Consider the following 21,347-nt stretch of genomic DNA (forward strand, 5'->3'; position numbering starts at 1 on the left):
TCCACATCATCGCCCGAAGTCATCTTTTGGAGGAAGTGACTGGCTCGTACGGAGTGAGTGGTGGTGGGAGGACCAGTACTAACATCTCTGGGCCGGGCGACCAGGTGCTGTACCACCTCTCATATGGCCTGGCTGGTTTCCGCTAAGGCCTGGCGGGTTTCCTCAATGGCGACCTGTTGTTGCCTGGCGGATTCCTGCTGAAGTTTGTTAGTCTCCTGCTGAGCCCTGGTAGCTTCCTGCTGAGCCCTGGTAGATTCCTGCTGAGCTGCTGTAGCTTGGAGCAAGGCCTTAATAATGTCCTCCATTTTGTCCTGGGGTGTAGGTTGGAAGCTGAACCTTGCCTCTCTGAGCATTGGCTGACGCCTCCTCTATGGGACTCCAAGGACACAGTGTTATTTCCACACTCACAAATTGGGTGTCTGTCCCTTTAATTTTTAAATGGAAAGTTTTCCTCTTGCTGCAACTTTAGTGTGTGTGGTTGCCCGCATTCTCCACCATATTGTGACAGTTAGGTTAGGGGGTCCCTCTCCTGGGTAGAGGACTCCTTCCTTACACACACACACAGCAGCAGGGAAGCAGCACACCAGTCTGGATGCAAGTAAAAGCTGGTCGGCGCCAGTCTTTATTGTACAATGTCAGAAACATAAAGAAAACAAATATAAATCCTAGCTCTGTCTGGGCACTAACTTCACAGGTAGTTCCCTCACTACCAGAACCTGGCAGGGCCTAATGCCCTCGCCAGCAACAAAAGCACAGCACAACACTCACGGTTAGGTTTCCAAGTGTCTCTGAGCAAACTCCCTCTCTGCTCTCCCAGGTGAGACAATCAGCCCTAAACAAACTAGGCTTATATTGGCCACTCTCAGGTGGAAAACTAACAATCCTATTACCAGGCTGCGAGAACCAAAACCTGGAGTGGCCGTGGGTGGAGCCCTCCCTCTCCTCTCACCCACAACCCCCAGGTCCCAAACCGGCTTTTCAAAAAGCCGAAACTCAAGCCTGCTACACTGCAGACTTTCTCCTGGGGGTTTAAAACACAAAAGACAGGAATCTGGGACAAATGTACCTGCCACAGACCACTTTACCAGTGATCCTATCACACATGATACCTGTATACATTGGTATGGCATGATACCTGTATATATTGGTATGGCATGATACCTGTATGCACTGGTATGGCATGATACCTGTATGCATTGGTATGGCATGATACCTGTATGCACTGGTATGGCATGATACCTGTATGCACTGGTATGGCATGATACCTGTATGCACTGGTATGGCATGATACCTGTATGCACTGGTATGGCATGATACAAGTATACATTGGTATGGCATGATACATGTATACATTGGTATGGCATGATACTTGTACAGTCTGAAAATGTATGTGAGATGCTGGGTTGTGTTTCTGCATTAATAGATGCCTTGTTGCTAATTTGCAGAAATAAATGAATGCTTCTCCGAACCATGTAAAAATGGAGGAACCTGTCAGAATTTACTGGGGGGTTACTTGTGTACCTGCCCTGAGGGTTTTGTTGGTGTCCACTGTGAGGCTGGTAAGTAAGTCTTTTATGTGCACGTAATAACAATACAGGTAAAAGAAGAATATATGACAGAAGTGGCATGTGCTGTTGCTCCTCGCTTAGCTAAACAGAGTAGTTCTTAGTGAGGTTACACATCTGTTTATACAGCAGATGTTACAAATCATCATAATAGCTTCAAGCTCTTTATTCCAAACTCTGCAATTTGTCAGGACGTCCAGTAAGTCCATTTCTTATTGAAGGGTTTAGTTAGAAGGGTAGACCGGTCACTAACATAACAGAAGGATACTTTTGTTGCCTTTTCCCATGGGACTTGGCCAATAAAAACAGTAAAGCTTTGATTTTCTTCAGAAATACATTTAACTGAAGCAATTGGGAATTCAAATGAATGATACACTAATAATCTGACAAAAATATACTGCATAATTACCAAGGTATCCCAATGCACTTAGGACACTGCTCAGTTGCTGCTTGGTTCCATTGAATTAATTGCATTGGAATACTTGCTACATGCTTTCATTGAGTGCAGTATAGCCAAGCAGCGTACAGCTGGACTATACTGATCTTGCAATCAAACATCTTCCTATTTGCAGCATAGGAACCCTTTGCTAGTGGCTTATTTTTGTTACTAAATGTAAAATAATTTTAAACTGTTGACATTTTTGGCCATTACGTATTTCACTTACATTTACAAATTTGATAGCAGAGTTTTCATATTTCATGTAACAAATCATATTACATATGTATCTAAATGAAATGGTTGCTTTCCTTATTTACTGTTTTGCGTTAAATCTTCCTCACATTTACCGGCTTACAGTCGAATTGCTTCTTAGGACCATCTGGTTGCCTCGCACTCTGGGCCTGATTCAGAGCCGCTCGTAAGCGGCCGCTCGTTCGCTCTGAGCGATGTTCGCACAACTGCGCATGCGTATGGGTTGTAATACGCATGCGCGAACCAGTCATTGCGGTCGGAAATTGTGTGCTCGCAAAATAGCGAATGCCTGCTAATTTGAGTGACCGAATGAGGCGTTTGTGGGTGGTAACAGGGGAAGGTGCTTGAAAACGGGGAGTGGAGATCCGAACGCAGGCGTGCCAAACGGTCAAAACGTGCGTTTTAAGGGTGTGCATAATTAACAAAGCAGCGTCATCGACCACGTCACTTGGTTGTCTTTTAGCCTGAACTGCTTGCATGATTGCGGTAGGAAAATCCAACCACAAGCACTGCAAGCAGTTCATACGCCTTTCGATGTACTCGATTAATCTAATAGCGGAGATGACGTAGGATGCGAGCGGCCAGGGGGCGTTTTAAAAAAAATAGCAGGCGCATGTTTCGTTCGCTCGTTCAGACATAGAGGCGTCAACAGACCGCAAAGAGTGAGCGCTCTATTTAAATATCCGGCCCCTTTTTCTGAACGAGCGAGCGCAAGTAGCGTCCGGCTCTGAATCAGGCCCTCTGTGTGCTGATTGGTCAGCTAAAAAGCAGGTCCAAGTTGCCATTTTAGAAACCTCCTTATTTAAAACTAAATGTGGGGTGTTCTCAGATATTGGGCCAAATGTAATAGGGTGAGAGTTTAGCAGTAAACTCTCACATTGGTTGAGTTTTATCTTCAAAATGGGAAAACATCTGAATGAGATTTTAAATCGTGAGAAGTCTAAAAAAACATGCAAGTTCGCTCTATTACTTTGTTTTTGGACTTTATTACATTGGCAAAGTTTAAAAAGTGTCAGAAACTCTCACTTTTCTAAACTCTCACCCTATTACATTTGGCCCATTGTGTTTATTATTGTTTGACTTTTACCTTTTTTATTGTATATTTGAGCATGCAATTTTATTATACAAGATTTGCTATTTACCATTTATTCCCAGAGCTGGATGGCTGTGACTCTTCCCCATGCCAGAATGGAGGCATCTGTGAGAACCTGGCAGGCTCTTACCTGTGTGTATGTCCTAGAGGGTTCTATGGCTACCACTGTCAGACAGGTGAGTGTCTTGTCGTATTATATTATGTGCCATCCCCCAGCACATCACTGCACAGCTCTAACTGTGAGAAAATTTAGGTTACACACTGATCATCGATCCTATGAAGAATGTGAGATGTACACATACTGGCATTTTCTTTAAACAGGTGACTGCATGTTGGGCTGATGGGTTACCAGCCACAGTATTAGGCATTGCTGCAGGAAAAAGAAAACTGTGCCCCTATAGGGTTTCAAATCATTCTGTTTCATTTAATCAATCGCTAACAGTCCTAGTTTGAAAAACATACCCTAAGTATTGTATATTTAATGTTGTTTTTTTTACAAAATTGTGTGTAAGCGGTTGCTGTAATCCCTGTAGTTTTAATTGATCATTTTAGAACGAGCGAATTGCAAATCGCAGTGTGCGTGGACCCAAATATACTGTCCGTCCCAGTTAGAATCTGATGGTAACGGACATGTATGTGTATGGCCAACATCCAGCGTAACCACACTAATGACACCCTGTCTGATGACACTGCCCGGCCCGAGTGCTGAATGGCCAGATGTTTATGATTTGGCCCTATATATGAGCGGATGAATCTGCTGCTAGATCCGCCTGTGTATGGGCACTACATTATTGACACCTGGTTTAGAAATTAGTATTGTTCCTTGAGTTTAGATCAGAGGTTCCCAAACGGGGCCCTCAAGGCACCCTAACACACCAGGTTTTAAGGATATCCACACTTGTCCACAGGTGACTTTAATTAGTACCTCAGCCAATTTGATTTAACCACCTGTGCTCAACCATGGATATCTCTAAAACCTGAACTGTTGATGTGCCTTGAGGACCGCGTTTGGGAACCTCTGGTTTAGCTTGAGAAGCAAGCATTATATATTAAAGCAGTGGTTCTTTACTCCAGTTCTCAAGTACCCCCAACAGGTCATGTTGTCACGATTTCTGTTTGGGATAATTACTGACCCAGCAAAATAGATCATCTCAAATGTGCATGATTAAAGAAATCCAGAAAACATGGCCTGTTGGGGTTACTTGAGAACTGGAGTTGAGAACCACTGCATTAAAGTATTATTTTTCACTACATTTTAATTTCTGCACAATAAAATAAAGACTCATCATAACAATCTCCACATAACACTGTGTTTTACAGTGAGTGATTTATGCCTCTTGAACCCATGTGGCAGCCGCGGTGTCTGTGTGTCCAGTGCAGAAGGAACAGTTAGCTGTACGTGTCGGACTGGTTACACTGGTAGCACTTGTGAAAGAGGTAATATTACTTTGTGACCCTTCAGTTGTTTATTGTGTTACTGCACGCAGTACATGTGAGAGTGTATTTTTAGGAGGCGATTCAATTGTGTTCCCCGGCGGCTGTTACTAGTGGGTGCCTGACGAAGCAATCCATTTGTAGTTCCTTTCCGGCGCTAATACCACGGGCGCATACATTTCTACTCGCTGCCACCTGAGGTTGCGAGCAGAAAACTGTGAAAAGTCTGTGGTTTGGGCGCCCTAAACGCTTTATGTGGCTAAACCTGGTCTATTTGGGATAATTAATGGGAGCCCCAAAACAATTGACTTGCTCCCTTGGGCACCCATTAATTGTGCAGCAAAATAATTGAATTAGTGTCCTGACTGTAAATGTCTTTGACTTGATTATGGATAATATGACTTGGGGCATGGTACCCTTGATTGTGGTTAATGTGGCATGAGGCATGGTACCCTTGATTGTGGTTAATGTGGCATGAGGCATGGTATGCTTGATTGTGGTTAATTTGGTATGAGGCATGGTATGCTTGATTGTTGTTAATGTGGTATGAGGCATGGTATGCTTGATTGTGGTTAATTTGGTATGAGGCATGGTATGCTTGATTGTTGTTAATGTGGCATGAGGCATGGTATGCTCGATTGTGGATAATATGGCATGAGGCATGGTATGCTTGATTGTGATAATATTGCATGGTGCTTGTGGATAATATGGCATGAGGCATGGTGCACTTAATTGTGGCTAATATGGCATGGGGATGGTGCTTGCGGATATGATATGGTGCTTGTGAATAATATGGCATGGGGATGGTGCTTGTGGATAATATGGCTTGGGGCATGGTGCTTGTGATTAATTTAATATGGGGCATGGTGCACTTAATTGTGGATAAATATGGCATGGGGCATGGTACGTTTAATTGTGGATAATATGGCACCGGGGCATACTGCACGTAATTGTGGATAATATGGCACCGGGGCATACTGCACGTAATTGTGGATAATATGGCATAGGGCATGGGCACTTGATTGCGGACAAAATTGCAAGGTGCGCTATTTTCTGGATAATATGGCACGGTGTGCTTGATTGTGCATAATATAGCACGGTGCACTGGAAAGTGGATAATACGGCACAGGGTGCTGGATGGTGGATAATATGGAATGGGACACTGTTCAGAAATATGGATAATTTGCCACGGGGCGCTGGATTGTGGATAATATGACACGAGGCGCTGGATGAAGGATAATATGGCATGGGGAGCTGGATTGTAGATAGTATGTCATGTGGTGCTGGAATGTGGATAATAAGGCACGGGGCACTGGATTGAAGAAAATATGGCACAGGATGTTGGATTGTGGATAATATGGCATGGGACACTGGAATGTGGATAATTTGGCACTAAGCGCGCTGGATGGTGGATAATATGGCACGGGGAGCTGGATGGTGGCTATTATGGCACGGGGTGCTGGATGGTGGATAATATAGCACAGGGCGCTGGATTGAAGATAATTTGGCACAGGGTGCTGGATGGTGGACATATGGCACGGGGCGCTGGATGGAGGATAATCTGGCACAGGGAGCTGGATTGTGGATAATACGGCATGGGGCACTTGAATGTGGATAGTTTGGGAAGGAGCGCTGGATGGTGGATAATATGGCACGGGGTGCTGGATGGTGGATAATATGGCACGGGGTGCTGGATGGTGGATATTATGGCACAGGGTGCTGGATGGTGGATAATATGGCACGGGGCGCTGGATGGAGGATAATCTGGCACAGGGAGCTGGATTGTGGATAATACGGCATGGGGCACTTGAATGTGGATAGTTTGGGAAGGAGCGCTGGATGGTGGATAATATGGCACGGGGTGCTGGATGGTGGATAATATGGCACGGGGTTCTGGATGGTGGATAATATGGCACGGGGTGCTGGATGGTGGATAATATGGCACGGGGTGCTGGATGGTGGATAATATGGCACAGGGCACTGGATGGTGAATAATATGGCACTGGATGGATGCTATATGACTGTATGTCTGTACCAATAGTAATACAATGCATACTGGGAAATCTAAATGCAAGAAATAATCTGGTCTGGTTACAATTTGAGATGCGTATTCTCCTTGCAGATCTGTTGCCCCCTCTGTCCCTGTCGCTGGGTGCTGTAGGAGAAAACAGTGTATGGGTGTTTTGGACACCCCCAGAAGATATGTCAGGACATTTGCCAGATGGTTTTGCCGTGAGCTACACAACCCCGGATGGCTTGTCACGGACAGACTTTGTGGAGAAGGGTAACACAGAACATGAGCTGCGGGGTCTCAGCCCCGGGCGTCCCTACAACATCTCCATCGTGACTGTGAAACGCAACCTGCGCCACAATGATATCAGTCGCCCACTAACCATCACAGCCCGCACAAGTGAGACCATTATCAATTTGTATGGCAAGCAAATCGGACATGAAAGCTGAGGGTGGTCATTCAGTTAGACCAACAATTCTCTTTTTAAAGGACTGCAACCACAACATCTCTCTTTACTTACTTGTGCCTAGAATATACAGTATATGCCAGGTGTAATATTATGATATGCCTCTGTACATCAGGACCTGGCAATGACCCGTGATATCATGCTGATCCCAAATTATGTCACACATATCCCAAGATAATAGGTCACACCACTAAGTTGTTATGTTGTGTAAGAATTATTACTTAATAGATTAACATGGGAGAACACAAACAAATTATGGGAAAGAGAAGTCAAACAAGTAGGCAAGGCTACGGAACGGTGAGCTCGTCAGGCAGACTTACTAGCACCATAAACAAAAGTATATAATGACCTGCATAACAGTATCTGAAAACATGTATCCCTTTAGATAATACAACCAAATCAGAAATATAGGGTTAGAAACACTTCTCAAAATGATTTGGATATTGGTCATAGCGTTTTCATTCCTTCTGTGGCAATGATGAAGTAATGTATGTGCTTCATGTTCTGTATAATAGACAATACTGTGTTTTACACTACAGGACCACCTGCTGTGGACAGACCACGGGTCAGTTCTGCCACAGACTCCGCTATCACTGTTGTCTGGTCACTGAATCCCCACAGACATACATCTGTGGCCCATGTACGGCTGTCCCTGCAGCACCCGAATGACAGAACACAGCAAGCGGAGCAGGAGCCATTAGCAGGAGAACACACCTTCAGGTGAGCATGAGAAAAACCACATCCATTATATGCTGGACTCTTACTTGAATAATGCACATGTGATTCTATTCCATATACAGTATAATATAACAATAAAGTTTTTTTTTATTAATGATTTATTTTATATCCACAGGGACTTGTATCCTGGAGAGAAATACACCATTCTAATAAGCACTTTAAGCATTTCTGACCCTGGCAGCCTGCCCTCAGAGAGCCTGCCCAGTGCACCTCTGGTCGCTTGGACACGTAAGACGAAAACCAGTGACTTGGCATGGGAAAAATTAAGATACTGTGACTATTGGGAGAATGAATAGAGCACCTGACTGTCATGTATAATGTGCACTTATCACCTGTTAGCACCGGAGGGCGCTATTTTGTGGGCTAAACAAATATTCATGGGATCAACACGCCCTCAATGAATTTTGCCTATGTGAGAACGCCCTGTAACAACCTAGTTCCACCTCTCCGGTCACAAGAGGAGATGTAAATGAAATGCACATGACTTTGCCTCACCCTTACTTTGTGTGTGTTCCGTTTTGGAGCATGCGCAATGCAAAAGCACACATGATGCACTCTGCAAAGGGCGTATATTTTACTCTGCATCAGGCCCAAAATGGCTACATCCATGGTTTTAGGCAATGGATGCACTAAAAGCAGGGATGGTGGTGATATGAGTATAAGAAGTGATTCTGGGGGCAGGAGCAAATATATATACCTTGTTTTCTAGTATCTGTGCACCAGCAAGACTCTAGATCAGCATGTTCCAATTGTCACACAATTAATGATCACTTTCACCTCTCCCTCACCAGGCCCACTTCCCCCCAGTAACCTCTCGGCGGTGCTTGTCACAACCAGCACTGTGCATCTGAACTGGGACACTCCTCCAGCTGGCTCAGTGGATGGCTACATATTCAATGTGACGCACAATCACAGCACTAAGAGCCGCTATGTACCTGTTGGACAGATGACATCGTACACTGTGCGAGACCTTCAGCCCAGCCAGAGATACCGGATTACAGTGACTGCTCTGCGCAATACCCCACAGGGCCCTATGAATAGTGATTCCAAGACCCTGCGAATACAGACATGTAAGGGTATTCTGAGAATGGGGTTGTTTTGTGCATACAAGTCACTGGAATATTCACAATGCATGTAGTACCATTATATGATATGTATCCTGCAGTGCAGAGGGAGGGACCTCAGGAGCGCCGCTGGACCCCTCCCAGAATTTTAAGGAACAGACCCCCTCCACAAACTCCTCCAGAGGTTCGAATGCTAACTGAGAGGGGCCCTCCCCTTGCTGAGACTCCACAAGCCCACAAGTAAATAAACATTATTATGTTGACTTCTAGCTATGTACCTCAGTCTTATTTGAACCCAATACAATCTATGTTCTAGACCAATGATGGGAAACCTAATATGCTTCAAGGGCTGCATGTTGCAGGCTTCCAACCTTCTAAAAGGTGGATATATAACCCTTAATCTTCGTTGTAAGTTAAAACTATGGGGGTCATTCAGACACGCTCGCAAGCGGGTCAATGTTCCCCACTGCGCATGCGCACGACGGAGGGAGCTCCGTTGTGCGCATGCGCGAGACCCGGCGAGCGACGGGCTCACCATCGCTCCGGGTCTCGCACCAAAGGGGGCGTGCTGTCGATGTTGATTGACAGCATGCCCACCAAAGGGCGTGCCGGGGGCGTGCCTGCCAGACGGAGGCGTTCCCACGGGAACGCCTATGGGAACGCCTACCGTCTCAAGCCGGCCCCACTGACATCACTAGTGATGTCAGTGGGAGTGATTTTGGCTCCGATAGAGCCAAAATCACTCCAGGGCTTGCGGCAGCGAGACCCTACCGCAGGGTCTCCATCGCAAGCCCGATGGTCGCGATGGTCAAGACCATCGCGACCATCATCATGGACGCTCGCTATAGCTGTGGGTGGTAACCCACAGCTATGCGAGTGTCCATGAGGACGCTCCAAAAAAAGGTAGGAGGGCCCTGATTCAGAGCGAGCGCTCTGGTCAGAGCGTTCAGCTCTGAATCAGGCCCTATGTTTCATGTGACTAGATTTTCCAGCAGCTTTTGAAAGTTAAGCTAGGTACACACTACACAACTTGCAAAAAATGCAATGTTGTCAATGATTTCCCTTGAAACACTGAACTCTAACAAACGCCCAAACGATATATCTTGCATCGTTTGATGGTTAGATCGTTAACTATATAATGTAACCATATCACCTGGTCATTCGGTAGTGCGTACACACTGCACGATCTCAGGGGAATCGTTAACAAGATTGACAGCTCTTCCTGCATGTAGAGAAAATCTGAAGATGTGAGTAACGTCGCCGCCGTGGTGCGCATAGTGCGTACACACTTGACGATTTGTTGTTCCGACACGTCGGATTCGGCCAAATCGTTCAAAATATCATCTAGTGTGTAGGGGCCATTAGGAGTAAGGCTGTAACAGGCACAAGACAGCTCCAATGTCCCCATGTTGTGCATTATATTTAACTGCACATGTTGCCCATTATATTTAACTGCACATGTTGCCCCATACTTATTCAGTATAAAATAGGGCTGCACGTTAAGTCATTGGGGCATAAAGCAGGAGAATAGGTGATTGACATGATGTAAAGCAGGAGTTAGCTGGGGTCTGCAGATGAAAATTCGGAGAGCTACAGCTAGCTGTTGGGATCCCTGTTTCCCATCATTGCTTTAGACCATCATTTTCCCTCTTTCTCTCATTACAGATTCACAGAGCTGACAGACGGACGAAGGCGTATTACTGCCAGGTTCAGTCCCCAGAAATCCATCAACGTTACAAAAGGTGAGTGTGATTATGTACCGTGCCAGCAAGGGGACGTATTCACAATGCACATGAACAGTCTCACCTTAAATATGCTCCTGATGGGTTTCAGAACCTCAGGCTCCAATCAGAGTTGAAAATATAGAAGAGTCGCCCATCCCTATGAGACAAGCACTGAACCTGCAAGACCCTGACCAGAGTAACAGAGATGGTACGTGACAGGCTAAACTTACATGAACACTCATGAGAAGGCCCTTTATAAATAAGCATGCTGTATATATGAAGGATTCTCAGCTACCTACTTGTTCAGTTGGGGATCCTGTTTCTCCTGTTTCCTGATGCTGTAGCTTCCTGCTTGTCTCCATTCCCTCCTCACTTGTAAAGGGCTGATGTTAGTATCTTTCATAAGGCTGACCAATCACATGAGTGGACAGGTCACAGCCTCTGACCGATCAGCACACTCATGTCTTGTGCTATTACCAACATTTAGATCTGGTTGACTAAGAACCGTGGACCTCTCTCTCTGACAAAAAGGAGATTAATATTGAATACAGTAAGATGCTCTGACCCCTAGTCTTATGCACACTACAAAGGCTTGTCTGAGATAAGACAATTAAACTGCCCTACCGATATACAATACAGTGTGAGAATGGGATATCAATAAACATAACCTACACAAATGTACAACATTTTCCATTAGCAAAGATATTAGGTCAGTATCAGTGCTTGGAGATCACTATTTATACCAGTATCAAAAGAAAAAATAATTAAGCATACATCCCCATTTTGGAGCGCCATAGATATCAGGTGTGCTAGTCTGTAGCCAGTATAAATCTCCAGTGACCCATTCAATGTCAAGAACTCAGACCCTATCCTTCCACTGAGGGGATGATTGGTTTTCCACTCTGCTGAAACTATGACTTACCTCTGTAGGTGCCCAGGAACCACATGTCCAGTGTTCTCCCCAGAAAAATTCCAACCAGGTGGCATCAAGAAGTAGCCGGGTGGGGGCCTTCGCAATAATAAAATGTTTTAAACCCTGACCTTATAATGATTTAAACTTGAAATAACATTTTATATATTCATTCTCCTCTTATTAGAGGCCCAGTCATCTGATTATGAAAAAGCTGTAAAGTCTGTAGGATCTGGTCCTTTTTATACAGCTCCCAGATACTGTCCCGACTTCCAGGCTCCCAAAGTATCGGGTGGTAGGCTGTTTCTTGCCGGGTGGTGCAGCCGCAAAAAACAGCCTGGGGAAAACACGAATGTCCATAGGAAAGAGAGACTGCTGGTCTTTAATCAATGCTAATGGGGATTACTCACACCCTGAATGGTTAGGATCAGTGGACACTGCCCCCTATGTGGGTCATAATGGCTTTAGCACCACCGTTTCTCTAACACTGCATGAGTGTAGGACCACCAGTAAAGTATTTTCAGCGATTTACCAGAATAAGAACCACTGTAGAGGATCAATGCACTCCCTGCAAATGTTATTATGTCCCTGATCAATAGCTTTCACAAATTCTAGCTACAATGCAACATACTGTAATCTAGGTTTAAGAAAACCAGTGGAGTAAAGTGTCTTATATAGGGCTGATGTTAGACCATCAAGTTTTGACGTCAGTTTGTGGTCACGTCCAAAGGGGTTTTGCATGTAGACATTGCTCATTTTTTATTTATTTATGTCCCGTTCTGGTGTTGATAATAAAGTCTCTCCCTATGGTCAACCAGGCTAATTTTATAACGGTAATAAAAGGTGTCACCAGTAGCACATCAGGGAGGATAGCCAGCCCACATAGGCAAGTCAGTAAGGGGTAGATATCAAGGGAGTGTCAGGGGTTTAAACAAGAGTAGTAGAGTAGGTAACATGGCTACCAGCACCCATACTGCACATCTCTTAGGAACATCAGACAGCTGGGAGAGTATGCGGATGAGGAACCATATACACATAGCAGGGAGAGTATGCAGATGAGGAACCATATACACTAAGCTCAGCCACAACATATGAGCAATGTCTAAACTCTACCTGCACCCGTAATCCAGGAGTGTTGAAGTATCTGTGCCATGAAGTTGAGGTTAACTACCGAGAAGCAGGACCTTTATAAATGCCTGATTCAGATTTGGGAATAGAGTAGGAGGAAGTAACTGTGCATCTTGGTAAAACCATGTTGCACTGCAGGTGCGAAATATCTATATAATAAGCGATAAAGCATGTCCGTTTGTCCTTTATGCACGGCCAGAGTTTTGGACCTAGCTTCACCAAATTTGGCACGGTGGTGTAGTTTGACCAGGATTAGGTTTTTGCCTAGGTTTGAACTTCGTCAGGGCCGCACACTGTCACATAATCGCTAAAAATTAGGGACACTCTCAAATTACACAGGGACTGGCGCCAGTGTAAATTCAGTCTGACAAAAAGCTGTGAGAAAGCTATCTCTTTAACCTCAGTCTGAGCTAACTTGATGGCTCATGCAAGTTCATATTAAATCCAGAGCCTCTGTGTTTGCATGCAAGGGCATAACTACAACTAGCAACCCCCCCCCCCCAGAGGCAGAAAAAACCAACATACATTTGCTCCCTCACAGACCCCATTCATGTATTTGCCACACAGTAGTACCCCTTATACACATTTTGAAATGCCGTAGTAGTGCCCCATTTGCTCCCACACAGACTCCATTCATGTATTTGCCACACAGTAGTACCCCTTATACACATTTTGAAACGCAGTAGTAGTGTCCCTTATATGTATTATGCCACACAGTAATGCCCTTAACGATTATGGCACATAGTAGTAGTGCCCCATATAACACATTATTCCACACAATAGTAGTGCCCCTTACACTTTATGCCCTCACCCCCAGCAACACACCTCCCCGTGTCCTTTCAGCAGCCTCTCTCCTCCCCAAGTGTGCCATCAGCAGCCAGCAGATGTGGATATGGGGCCGGGCTGCCAGCTAATTACAGCTGGCGCACCGGCAAGCAGTGCCAGCGCAATTTGAATCTGGCACTGGTCTTGAGCCAATCGGAACTCGCAGACTGGCAGCCTTTTGGGAGCCGCCACTGCTGATTGGCTGCCGGTCCACGAGCTCTGATTGCCTCGCGACTGGTGGTGCTCTCTCTCCATGACAGCATTTTTGGTTTACATGCAAAAGCAGCCAGTATTTACCCCACATGCAAAAAAAAGTATGTATTGCACCCCTTGCATTGCAACATGGTTTGTCCAGGTATAGAGTTACTTGTTCTATCTTACTCTATTCCCAAATCTGAATCAGGCCCCCAAACTACAGTCACTCTTATATCTGTGTCGCATGGCTACAGAGACTCTGGGCTGTCTATATAAAATGGTTAATATGCTGTGGTGGCCTCTGTGGATCTGGACTTGTAATGTAGAGTATATACAGTAATTGTGGCAAGAAATTAATCTTAGTACAATGTATTCTACCAATCCAGGAAATGGCATTGCTTTGTAAGACTATTATACAGTAAATGGATAATTTGCTATATAGTATGTGAATTTGGGAGATGAACCCCAAGATATTTTCAAATTGAAATATTTCCAAGTGCAGTTCTACTTTCACTTAAGCTTCTGGATTTGTAGAGTTAACTTTAAAATCCGATTTGGAGCCAAATGTGTGGAAGTGGTCAGAAAGGAATAGGAGCGGGGGAACAGGAGGGGAGAGTGTGAGCAACACGTCATCCCCCATAGACTGGCCACGCTGAGTGCCAGAGCTTTTGTGAGTGCTCCTTCATATGGCAGACTAGTGCCTGAATGGAGATTACAAAGCAATGATAATAGGACACCCCTGTCTCCTGTCTATTTTAATGTCAAAACTGGTTGAAGGTTTTTTTTTTTTTTTTTTTTTTTCCCTGAGCTTTAGATTATAGCTGTAGAAGAGGAACATGTGTGGTGAAAGTGCGGGCACCCACTCCCAGCATGCCCAATCACAAGCCAAAGAAGCATATTGGGGGTGTTGAACACCTTATAAATCAAGTCTGTCATCTTTCTTGTTAGTAACTTGTGTATGTGGGGTAAAGCCAGCCTGATCTGTGTGTACAAGCAGTGGTAAATGGCTATTCAATCTAGTGGCTGAAATTTTGTCTAGTAATTGTATACTAAATGTGGGTGGCACAGTGGTTAGCATCGCTGTCTTGCTGCACTAGGGTCATGGATTCGATTCTGAGGAAGGCACCATCTGAGTGAAGCTCATGTTTGCATGAATTTCCTCCAGGTTCTCTCTTACAGTTACAAACACTTACTGCTGGGATAACTGGCTTGTGGCATCATGGACCCTAGTGTGTGTGGAGGGGAATTTAGACTGTATTCTCCCATATCACAGTGACTAATGTGAGTGGTATGTTTGGTGCTGTTTAAATATATTTGTTAAGGAAATTTGTCTATAGTTGGCTCAGTTTGCCAGCCTGGAAAGTAGAACTACTTGTTATATCTATTACAAAGACCACCCGTTCAGGTCATATATTATTGGTAAAGGCTTTAATAATCACCTGAACTTCCTCATCATTAAATATGTATGTCTAAGGCCCCAAGATGTTTCCTCTGTCAAACTGGGCAGCTTCCAATCATCCAGATATGTGCAGGCAAAGGGAAGAGTGTGTCTTCATTTGAGAGCTATGATTGATAATAATGCAGATTACAGCAGCAGTATGAGCAACACAGACAGTACTCCGCTGTGGGGTATCAGGGGTAGAATTTCTATGAAAATGATCTATCATTGAACTGTTTGTTATAAACACTATATTCTCTAATTTCCACGATCTGAATTGTGGATCACGGTCATGCAGGCAAAGGCCTAACTTGACTGGAGCATGGTCAGACCATACTGGACTTAACTACAGCCAGTAGGATGTAATAAATTCTAGAACAGACAGAGTAGGGATGGGGAGTAAAGGTTATAATTACATTATAAGGGCCTGACCCAGAGATGGACGCAATGCCGATGGTTATGCAGGTGAGCGATTATCTGTGATCTGCGCATGCGTTTCATTACCGATGGCGGTCGCAGCGAGGATTTGGCCACAGAGTGTTTAACAGTCAGGGAGCATTTGTGGAAGGTAACGGGGAAGTGACGACAAAAACACAGGGGTGTCGCAACCGTCTGCAGTCTGTTCTAGGCTCCGAATACAAAGAATGTTAAGCAGTCCTGCAGCATTCTATTAATATCATCTTACATAAAGTAACATTACATAACATGGTTGTATCTCAGATATGATGTGGACCCTGTTGCTATTGTCTTTTCTTATATTAACTATTAGAATTGTAGCATGTATGGCTAGGTGTGCATGTATAAAAGCTACAAACATGTCTGACTAATGTGTTATGTGTAGCTGTTCTAGACAAATAGACTCAAAATTGCTGCACATGTGAGCTAGAAAATCAGGTCTACTGATTTCAAATTGTGAGATCTAGTCAAATAAGCCATGGCCATAAGTTTTGAGAATGACACAAGTATTGGTTATCACAAAGTTTGCTGCTTCAGTGTTTTTAGACCTTTTTGTCAGATGTTACTATGGTATACTGAAGTAAAATTACAAGCATTTCATTAGTGTCAAAGGCTTTTATTGACAATTACATTAAGTTTATGCAGAGTCATTATTTGCAGTGCTGACCCTTCTTTTTCAAGACCTCTGCAATTCGCCCTGGCATGCTGTCAATCAACTTCTGGGCCACATACTGACTGATGGCCGCCCATTCTTGCCTAATCAATGCTTGGAGTTTGTCAGAATTTGTGGGTTTTTGTTTGTCCACCCGCCTCTTGAGGTTCTCAATGGGATTACGGTCTGGGGAGTTTCCTGACCATGGACCCAAAATTTTGAGGTTTTGCTCCACGAGCCACTTAGTTATCACTTTTGCCTTATGGCAAGGTGCTCCAAGGTGCTGGAAAAGGCATTGTTTCTCACCAAACTATTCTTGGATGGTTGGGAGAAGTTGCTTTTGGAGGATGTTTTGGTACCATTCTTTATTCATGGCTGAGTTCTTAGACAAAATTATGAGTGAGCCCACTCCCTTGGTTGAGAAGCAACCCCACACATGAATGGTCTCGGGATGCTTTACTGTTGGCATGACACGGGATGGATGATAGCACTCACCTTTCCTTCTCCGGACAAGCGTTTTTCCAGATTCCCCAAACAATCTGAAAGGGGATTGCTCAGAGAAAATAACTTTACCCCAGTCCTCAGCAGTCCAATCCCTGTACCTTTTGCAGAATATCAGTCTGTCCCTGATGTTTTTCCCGGAGAGAAGTGGCTTCTTTAGTGCCCTTCTTTACACCAGGCCATCCTCCAAATGTCTTCGTCCTGTGTCATGCCAACAGTAAAGCATCCTGAGACCATTCATGTGTGGGGTTGATTCTCAGCCAAGGGAGTGGGATCACTCAAAATTTTGTCTAAGAACACAGCCATGAATAAAGAATGGTACCAAAACGTCCTCCAAGAGCAACTTCTCCCAACCGTCCAAGAACAGTTTTGTGACGAACAATGCCTTTTCCAGCATCACTTTTGCCTTATGGCAAGATGCTCCAAGTGGCTCGGGGAACAAAACATCAAAATTTTGAGTCCATGGCCAGGAAACACCCCAGACCTTAATCCCATTGAGAACTTGTGGTCAATCCTCAAAAGGCGGGTGGACAAACAAAACTCACACATTCTGACAAACAAATTTGAATTTGATTGACAGCATGCCAGGGCAAATTGCAGAGGCCTTGAAAAAGAAGGGTCAACATTGCAAATTTTGTCTCTTTGCATACACTTAATGTAATTGTAGATAAAAGCCTTTGAGACTTATGAAATGCTTGTAATTTTACTTCAGTATACCATAGTAACATCTGACAAAAAGGTCTAAAAACACTGAAGCAGCAAACTTTATGAAAACCAATACTTGTGTCATTCTCAAACCTTTTGGCCACGGCTGTAGACTGCTTGATATTCAGTAATTCAGCATCCAGGCCAGTGAGCAGGACCCTTATGTGCGTCACCATCACTAAATCAATAAGATACATTTTGGTTTCTGTACTAACTATCCTCTTACAGGCGAACAAGGAGGCTGCCTGGAAACACCATGTATTAACGGAGGAACCTGTGTGAATGGAGAGGTTTGTGACTGCCCAGCAGGATTCAAAGGGCACCAGTGCCAGCTGGGTATGTATACTGGCACTATTTTTATTTATTTATTTTTCATTGTAAGAGTTAAAATAAAAGCTGTGCTTCATAGTAGTATGATTAGGTGAAATCACAAAATAAGAACTAGCTCTAGTTCCTGCAATTCTGATATTACAGAGACTGTACACAAATCTTCATGTTACTGTTGTGAGAGCCTCCTTATGGAGGACATTCCTCCTAAGGGTGGGTTACACACTACATGGTAGTTTAGCTCACATCGCCCCACTGCTTTAGCTGTGATAGAGAATGCAGAGCAAAAAGGAATCATCGACACCTGTGAAGATCGCAGGGACACAAAGGGAAACGCAGGGTAAGTACTCCAAGGAGCATGGATGCAAACTGCAGTGTTTAATTCACTTGTAACCTGATTAAGCACAAATTATTACATCTATGCTCCTTTGTGTTTCTCTTCGTGGCTATGAGAACAGTCTTTTCCACGATCCCTTCAAGCTGCATTTTATTCAGTTCCATGTCGAGCATAGGCTCAGTGTCTATGTGCAAGAGTACAGCAGGCAGTCAGCTGGGGTAATCCAGTGGTAAATGTGGTGTAGTGTATATTCTGTAGCAATTCCCATATTGTGCCTCTAGTTTACCATCATAAAGTGGTGGCATTTAGTGCAGAATATAGAGGACAGGGATTTCCGGCAGCTACATCTAAATTAGTGTCATACTCGTGGTCACGCCACCGCATACGTTTATTTCATTGTGAGAGTGCAAATGAGTGACACTGAGTTCCCCAGGATAATTTTTTAGCTGCGGTATATTATTAAATCCTTCACTCCCTCTGGTGAGGTCTGGATTGAGTTGTCCAGTAACAAGGGCAATGATATTACAGAATATGAATTCTATTGTTCAAGGATCAGGCTGGATGGGTCGCTGGAGAGCGATGAGTCATTTGGCTGTAACACGTTGCTTTGTGATTGTGTGTTTATTGCTGTATAGAGGAGGGTGATTAGTTGCAGAGGCTGACATCTTTGCTCTCCAGCCTGCAGAAAGGAGACCTTTGCCTGCACCAGACTGTTCTCTGAAACACTGTCACATCCTGTGTGGGAGGGAGGAGTCTGTCACCACCTGTAAGTAATTATCCCTGACCACGGCACCCCATGTCATCATATGTAAGGTGCAGAACAAACTGTTCCATGCAAAGCACAGCACAGGGAGAGTGCATGCTCTCCAGGGTCTCTGGTCTGAGTTGGCAGGAGAGCCTGCTCTGCATAATAAACTAGCAAATGTCAATGTTTTGCTGATCAAAGGGATTTATCATTACAATATTTACTCACTGTTTGCCAAACTCATGTAACTGAAATGTAACCCTTGATATAATATAGGCTGTGGTGTGTTACAATTCTGTAGTGATCAGCAAGTAATTACTCCCCAAGCATGACCTTTATTGTTCTAGCAGGTTTCTAAATCTTCTACCCATCTACCAAGATGGTGTATAGCTAGAAAAAGTCTAGAGGACAAATTTAAATAGATTTTCAATGTAAACGTGACTTATTTAAACTGTGTCCCCTTCCGCTTAGGAACACTGTGGTGGGGATGCTACATGCTGCTTGCACTACTCCACTGACTATGGGGTATATGTATCAAACAGTGAAGAGTGGAGAAGAGCACCAGTGGAGAAGTTTCCCATAGCAACCAATCAGCTCCTATCTATTATTTTATAGACTGTACCTGATAAATGCTACTTCAAAGCTGATTGGTTGCTATGGGCAACTTTTCCAGTGGTCCATTCCTCCACACTTTTCACTGCTTGATACATAGGATGAATGCGCTTGTCAAATACAGGGGTCTATCAGAAGCAATCTGCCATGTGAGGCCACTGCTAACCCTGGTGTACATGGAGGAGTGAGATGTTTCAAGCCTTCTTAAAAGATGTTGCCATAACAACCAATTAGCTTCTAGCTATCTATCATCTAGTACATTTAGACATTGGAAGAATGGTCATTGTTCCTGACACAGAACCAGCTCTGCAAACTTCCAGTACCCACAGCAACAGAAATCGTCCTACCCTGGTCACCACCTGATGTGATTGTACATTTCCATGTTTTGCCAAATATATCAGGGACAGACCAGTTCTCTAATGGCTCCGTGTCTCTGTGCAGGTACAGACGGGTATATAAGGTACAGCATGATGTGTGCTACAGAGAGATCTGTGAGGGCACAATCAGGGGCAGACCAAGTGAGTAGTGAAATCAATACCATACTAATGCTTTCAGGACTGGTACTTTTTGGTACATTATTATGCTAAGTTAGAAAAAAAAAATGTAAATTTCCAGTTTATTAATATGAAACAGGGGAACTTGGTATAGATAAATCTATGCAAATATAGCGATTACTTATTCTTTGTATGAACATCAGACTTCCTCACCGCCTACCATCACTAGAAAGCTTGCACCTTGCTATATAATAAAATGTACCTAAAATATGAATTATCTAGAAGTTATGGACATATATTTTCCAAGAAGTGCATAACACAATGTGATGAGACATTTCTTATGGTGCATACACACGATCAGATTTTTTCTTCAGATATGAACGATAACGATTTAAAAATCGTTCAGTCGTTCATATCTGAAGGAAAATCGTTCATATCTGACATGCCTGAACGACGGACGATCAACGATGCGCGTTCCCGTTTGTCAGATAACGATATCTGACATCTGATGGGTTTGCAGTCAGACTTGGACGATTCCATTCATTTTAATGCAGTCAAAAATCGTTCAATCGTTCAAATCGTTCAAAACTTTGGTAAAATCGTTCAAAGCTTTCAAATCGTTTAATCGTTCAGTCGTTCATCTGACAAATTTGACAAGTCTGACCGTGTGTACGCTCCATTAACATACAGAAACATAAGTGTTGGCCTCATACTAAAGAACATGACACCTGATGCCCAGATTTGCATTGGTAGCACAATACTATAGGAATGAGACAATAAAGTGGAACACGAGTGCTGTAACCACAGCAACAAGACAATAGCTTAATCTGAATTGCTAATCCTATTAATGCAGATATGTGATGGGGTACTGCCCCTTGTACAGTGTTGTTACATAGATCTCGTTGAGTAGTCTGAACCATTTCAACCTAACACCTCCCCTGTGAGATAGCCATAATGCCTCCTACTGATAACTCATATTGAGTAGGGCTGGCTTCATCATGTCACCATATAGATTGGCAAATGATACTTATTAATTTGCCAGTCACAAATATTTATATTCCTTTTCAGAGATAAGAGTCCCAAGTAAGCTTTGAAGATCAGGAACAGTAAGTAACTGCAATTGTGACCATTTGTTTCCATACCGCCATTCTAGTCTTTTAGAGACTGGAATATTACTGTATAGTGCAGCAGAGTGGTTAGCACTCATGCCTCGTAGCACAGGGCACCATTGTATGT

At 43.9% G+C, this 21,347-nt stretch overlaps 1 protein-coding gene across 4 annotated transcripts in view; it reads left to right on the forward strand.

Moving 5' to 3' along the window:
- The window catches only part of SNED1 (sushi, nidogen and EGF like domains 1), a 185,456-nt gene that overhangs the window by 162,771 nt on the left and 1,338 nt on the right, over positions 1 to 21,347 (forward strand). For all 4 annotated transcript variants that reach the window (XM_088479238.1, XM_088479239.1, XM_088479240.1 and 1 more), the window contains 14 exons: positions 1,446 to 1,559; positions 3,412 to 3,525; positions 4,670 to 4,786; positions 6,906 to 7,193; positions 7,800 to 7,980; positions 8,114 to 8,226; positions 8,790 to 9,068; positions 9,164 to 9,302; positions 10,728 to 10,804; positions 10,896 to 10,994; positions 17,825 to 17,932; positions 18,939 to 19,026; positions 20,059 to 20,135; positions 21,180 to 21,217. In XM_088479238.1, the coding sequence (XP_088335364.1) occupies positions 1,446 to 1,559; positions 3,412 to 3,525; positions 4,670 to 4,786; positions 6,906 to 7,193; positions 7,800 to 7,980; positions 8,114 to 8,226; positions 8,790 to 9,068; positions 9,164 to 9,302; positions 10,728 to 10,804; positions 10,896 to 10,994; positions 17,825 to 17,932; positions 18,939 to 19,026; positions 20,059 to 20,135; positions 21,180 to 21,205 (1,820 nt within the window). In that variant the 3' untranslated portion in view covers positions 21,206 to 21,217. The remainder of the gene's footprint in view (positions 1 to 1,445; positions 1,560 to 3,411; positions 3,526 to 4,669; positions 4,787 to 6,905; positions 7,194 to 7,799; positions 7,981 to 8,113; positions 8,227 to 8,789; positions 9,069 to 9,163; positions 9,303 to 10,727; positions 10,805 to 10,895; positions 10,995 to 17,824; positions 17,933 to 18,938; positions 19,027 to 20,058; positions 20,136 to 21,179; positions 21,218 to 21,347) is intronic.

The sequence above is a fragment of the Taudactylus pleione genome, unplaced genomic scaffold (assembly GCF_031769625.1).
Source record: "Taudactylus pleione unplaced genomic scaffold, aTauple2 ptg000229l, whole genome shotgun sequence".
In the NCBI taxonomy this organism is placed as follows: domain Eukaryota; kingdom Metazoa; phylum Chordata; class Amphibia; order Anura; family Myobatrachidae; genus Taudactylus; species Taudactylus pleione.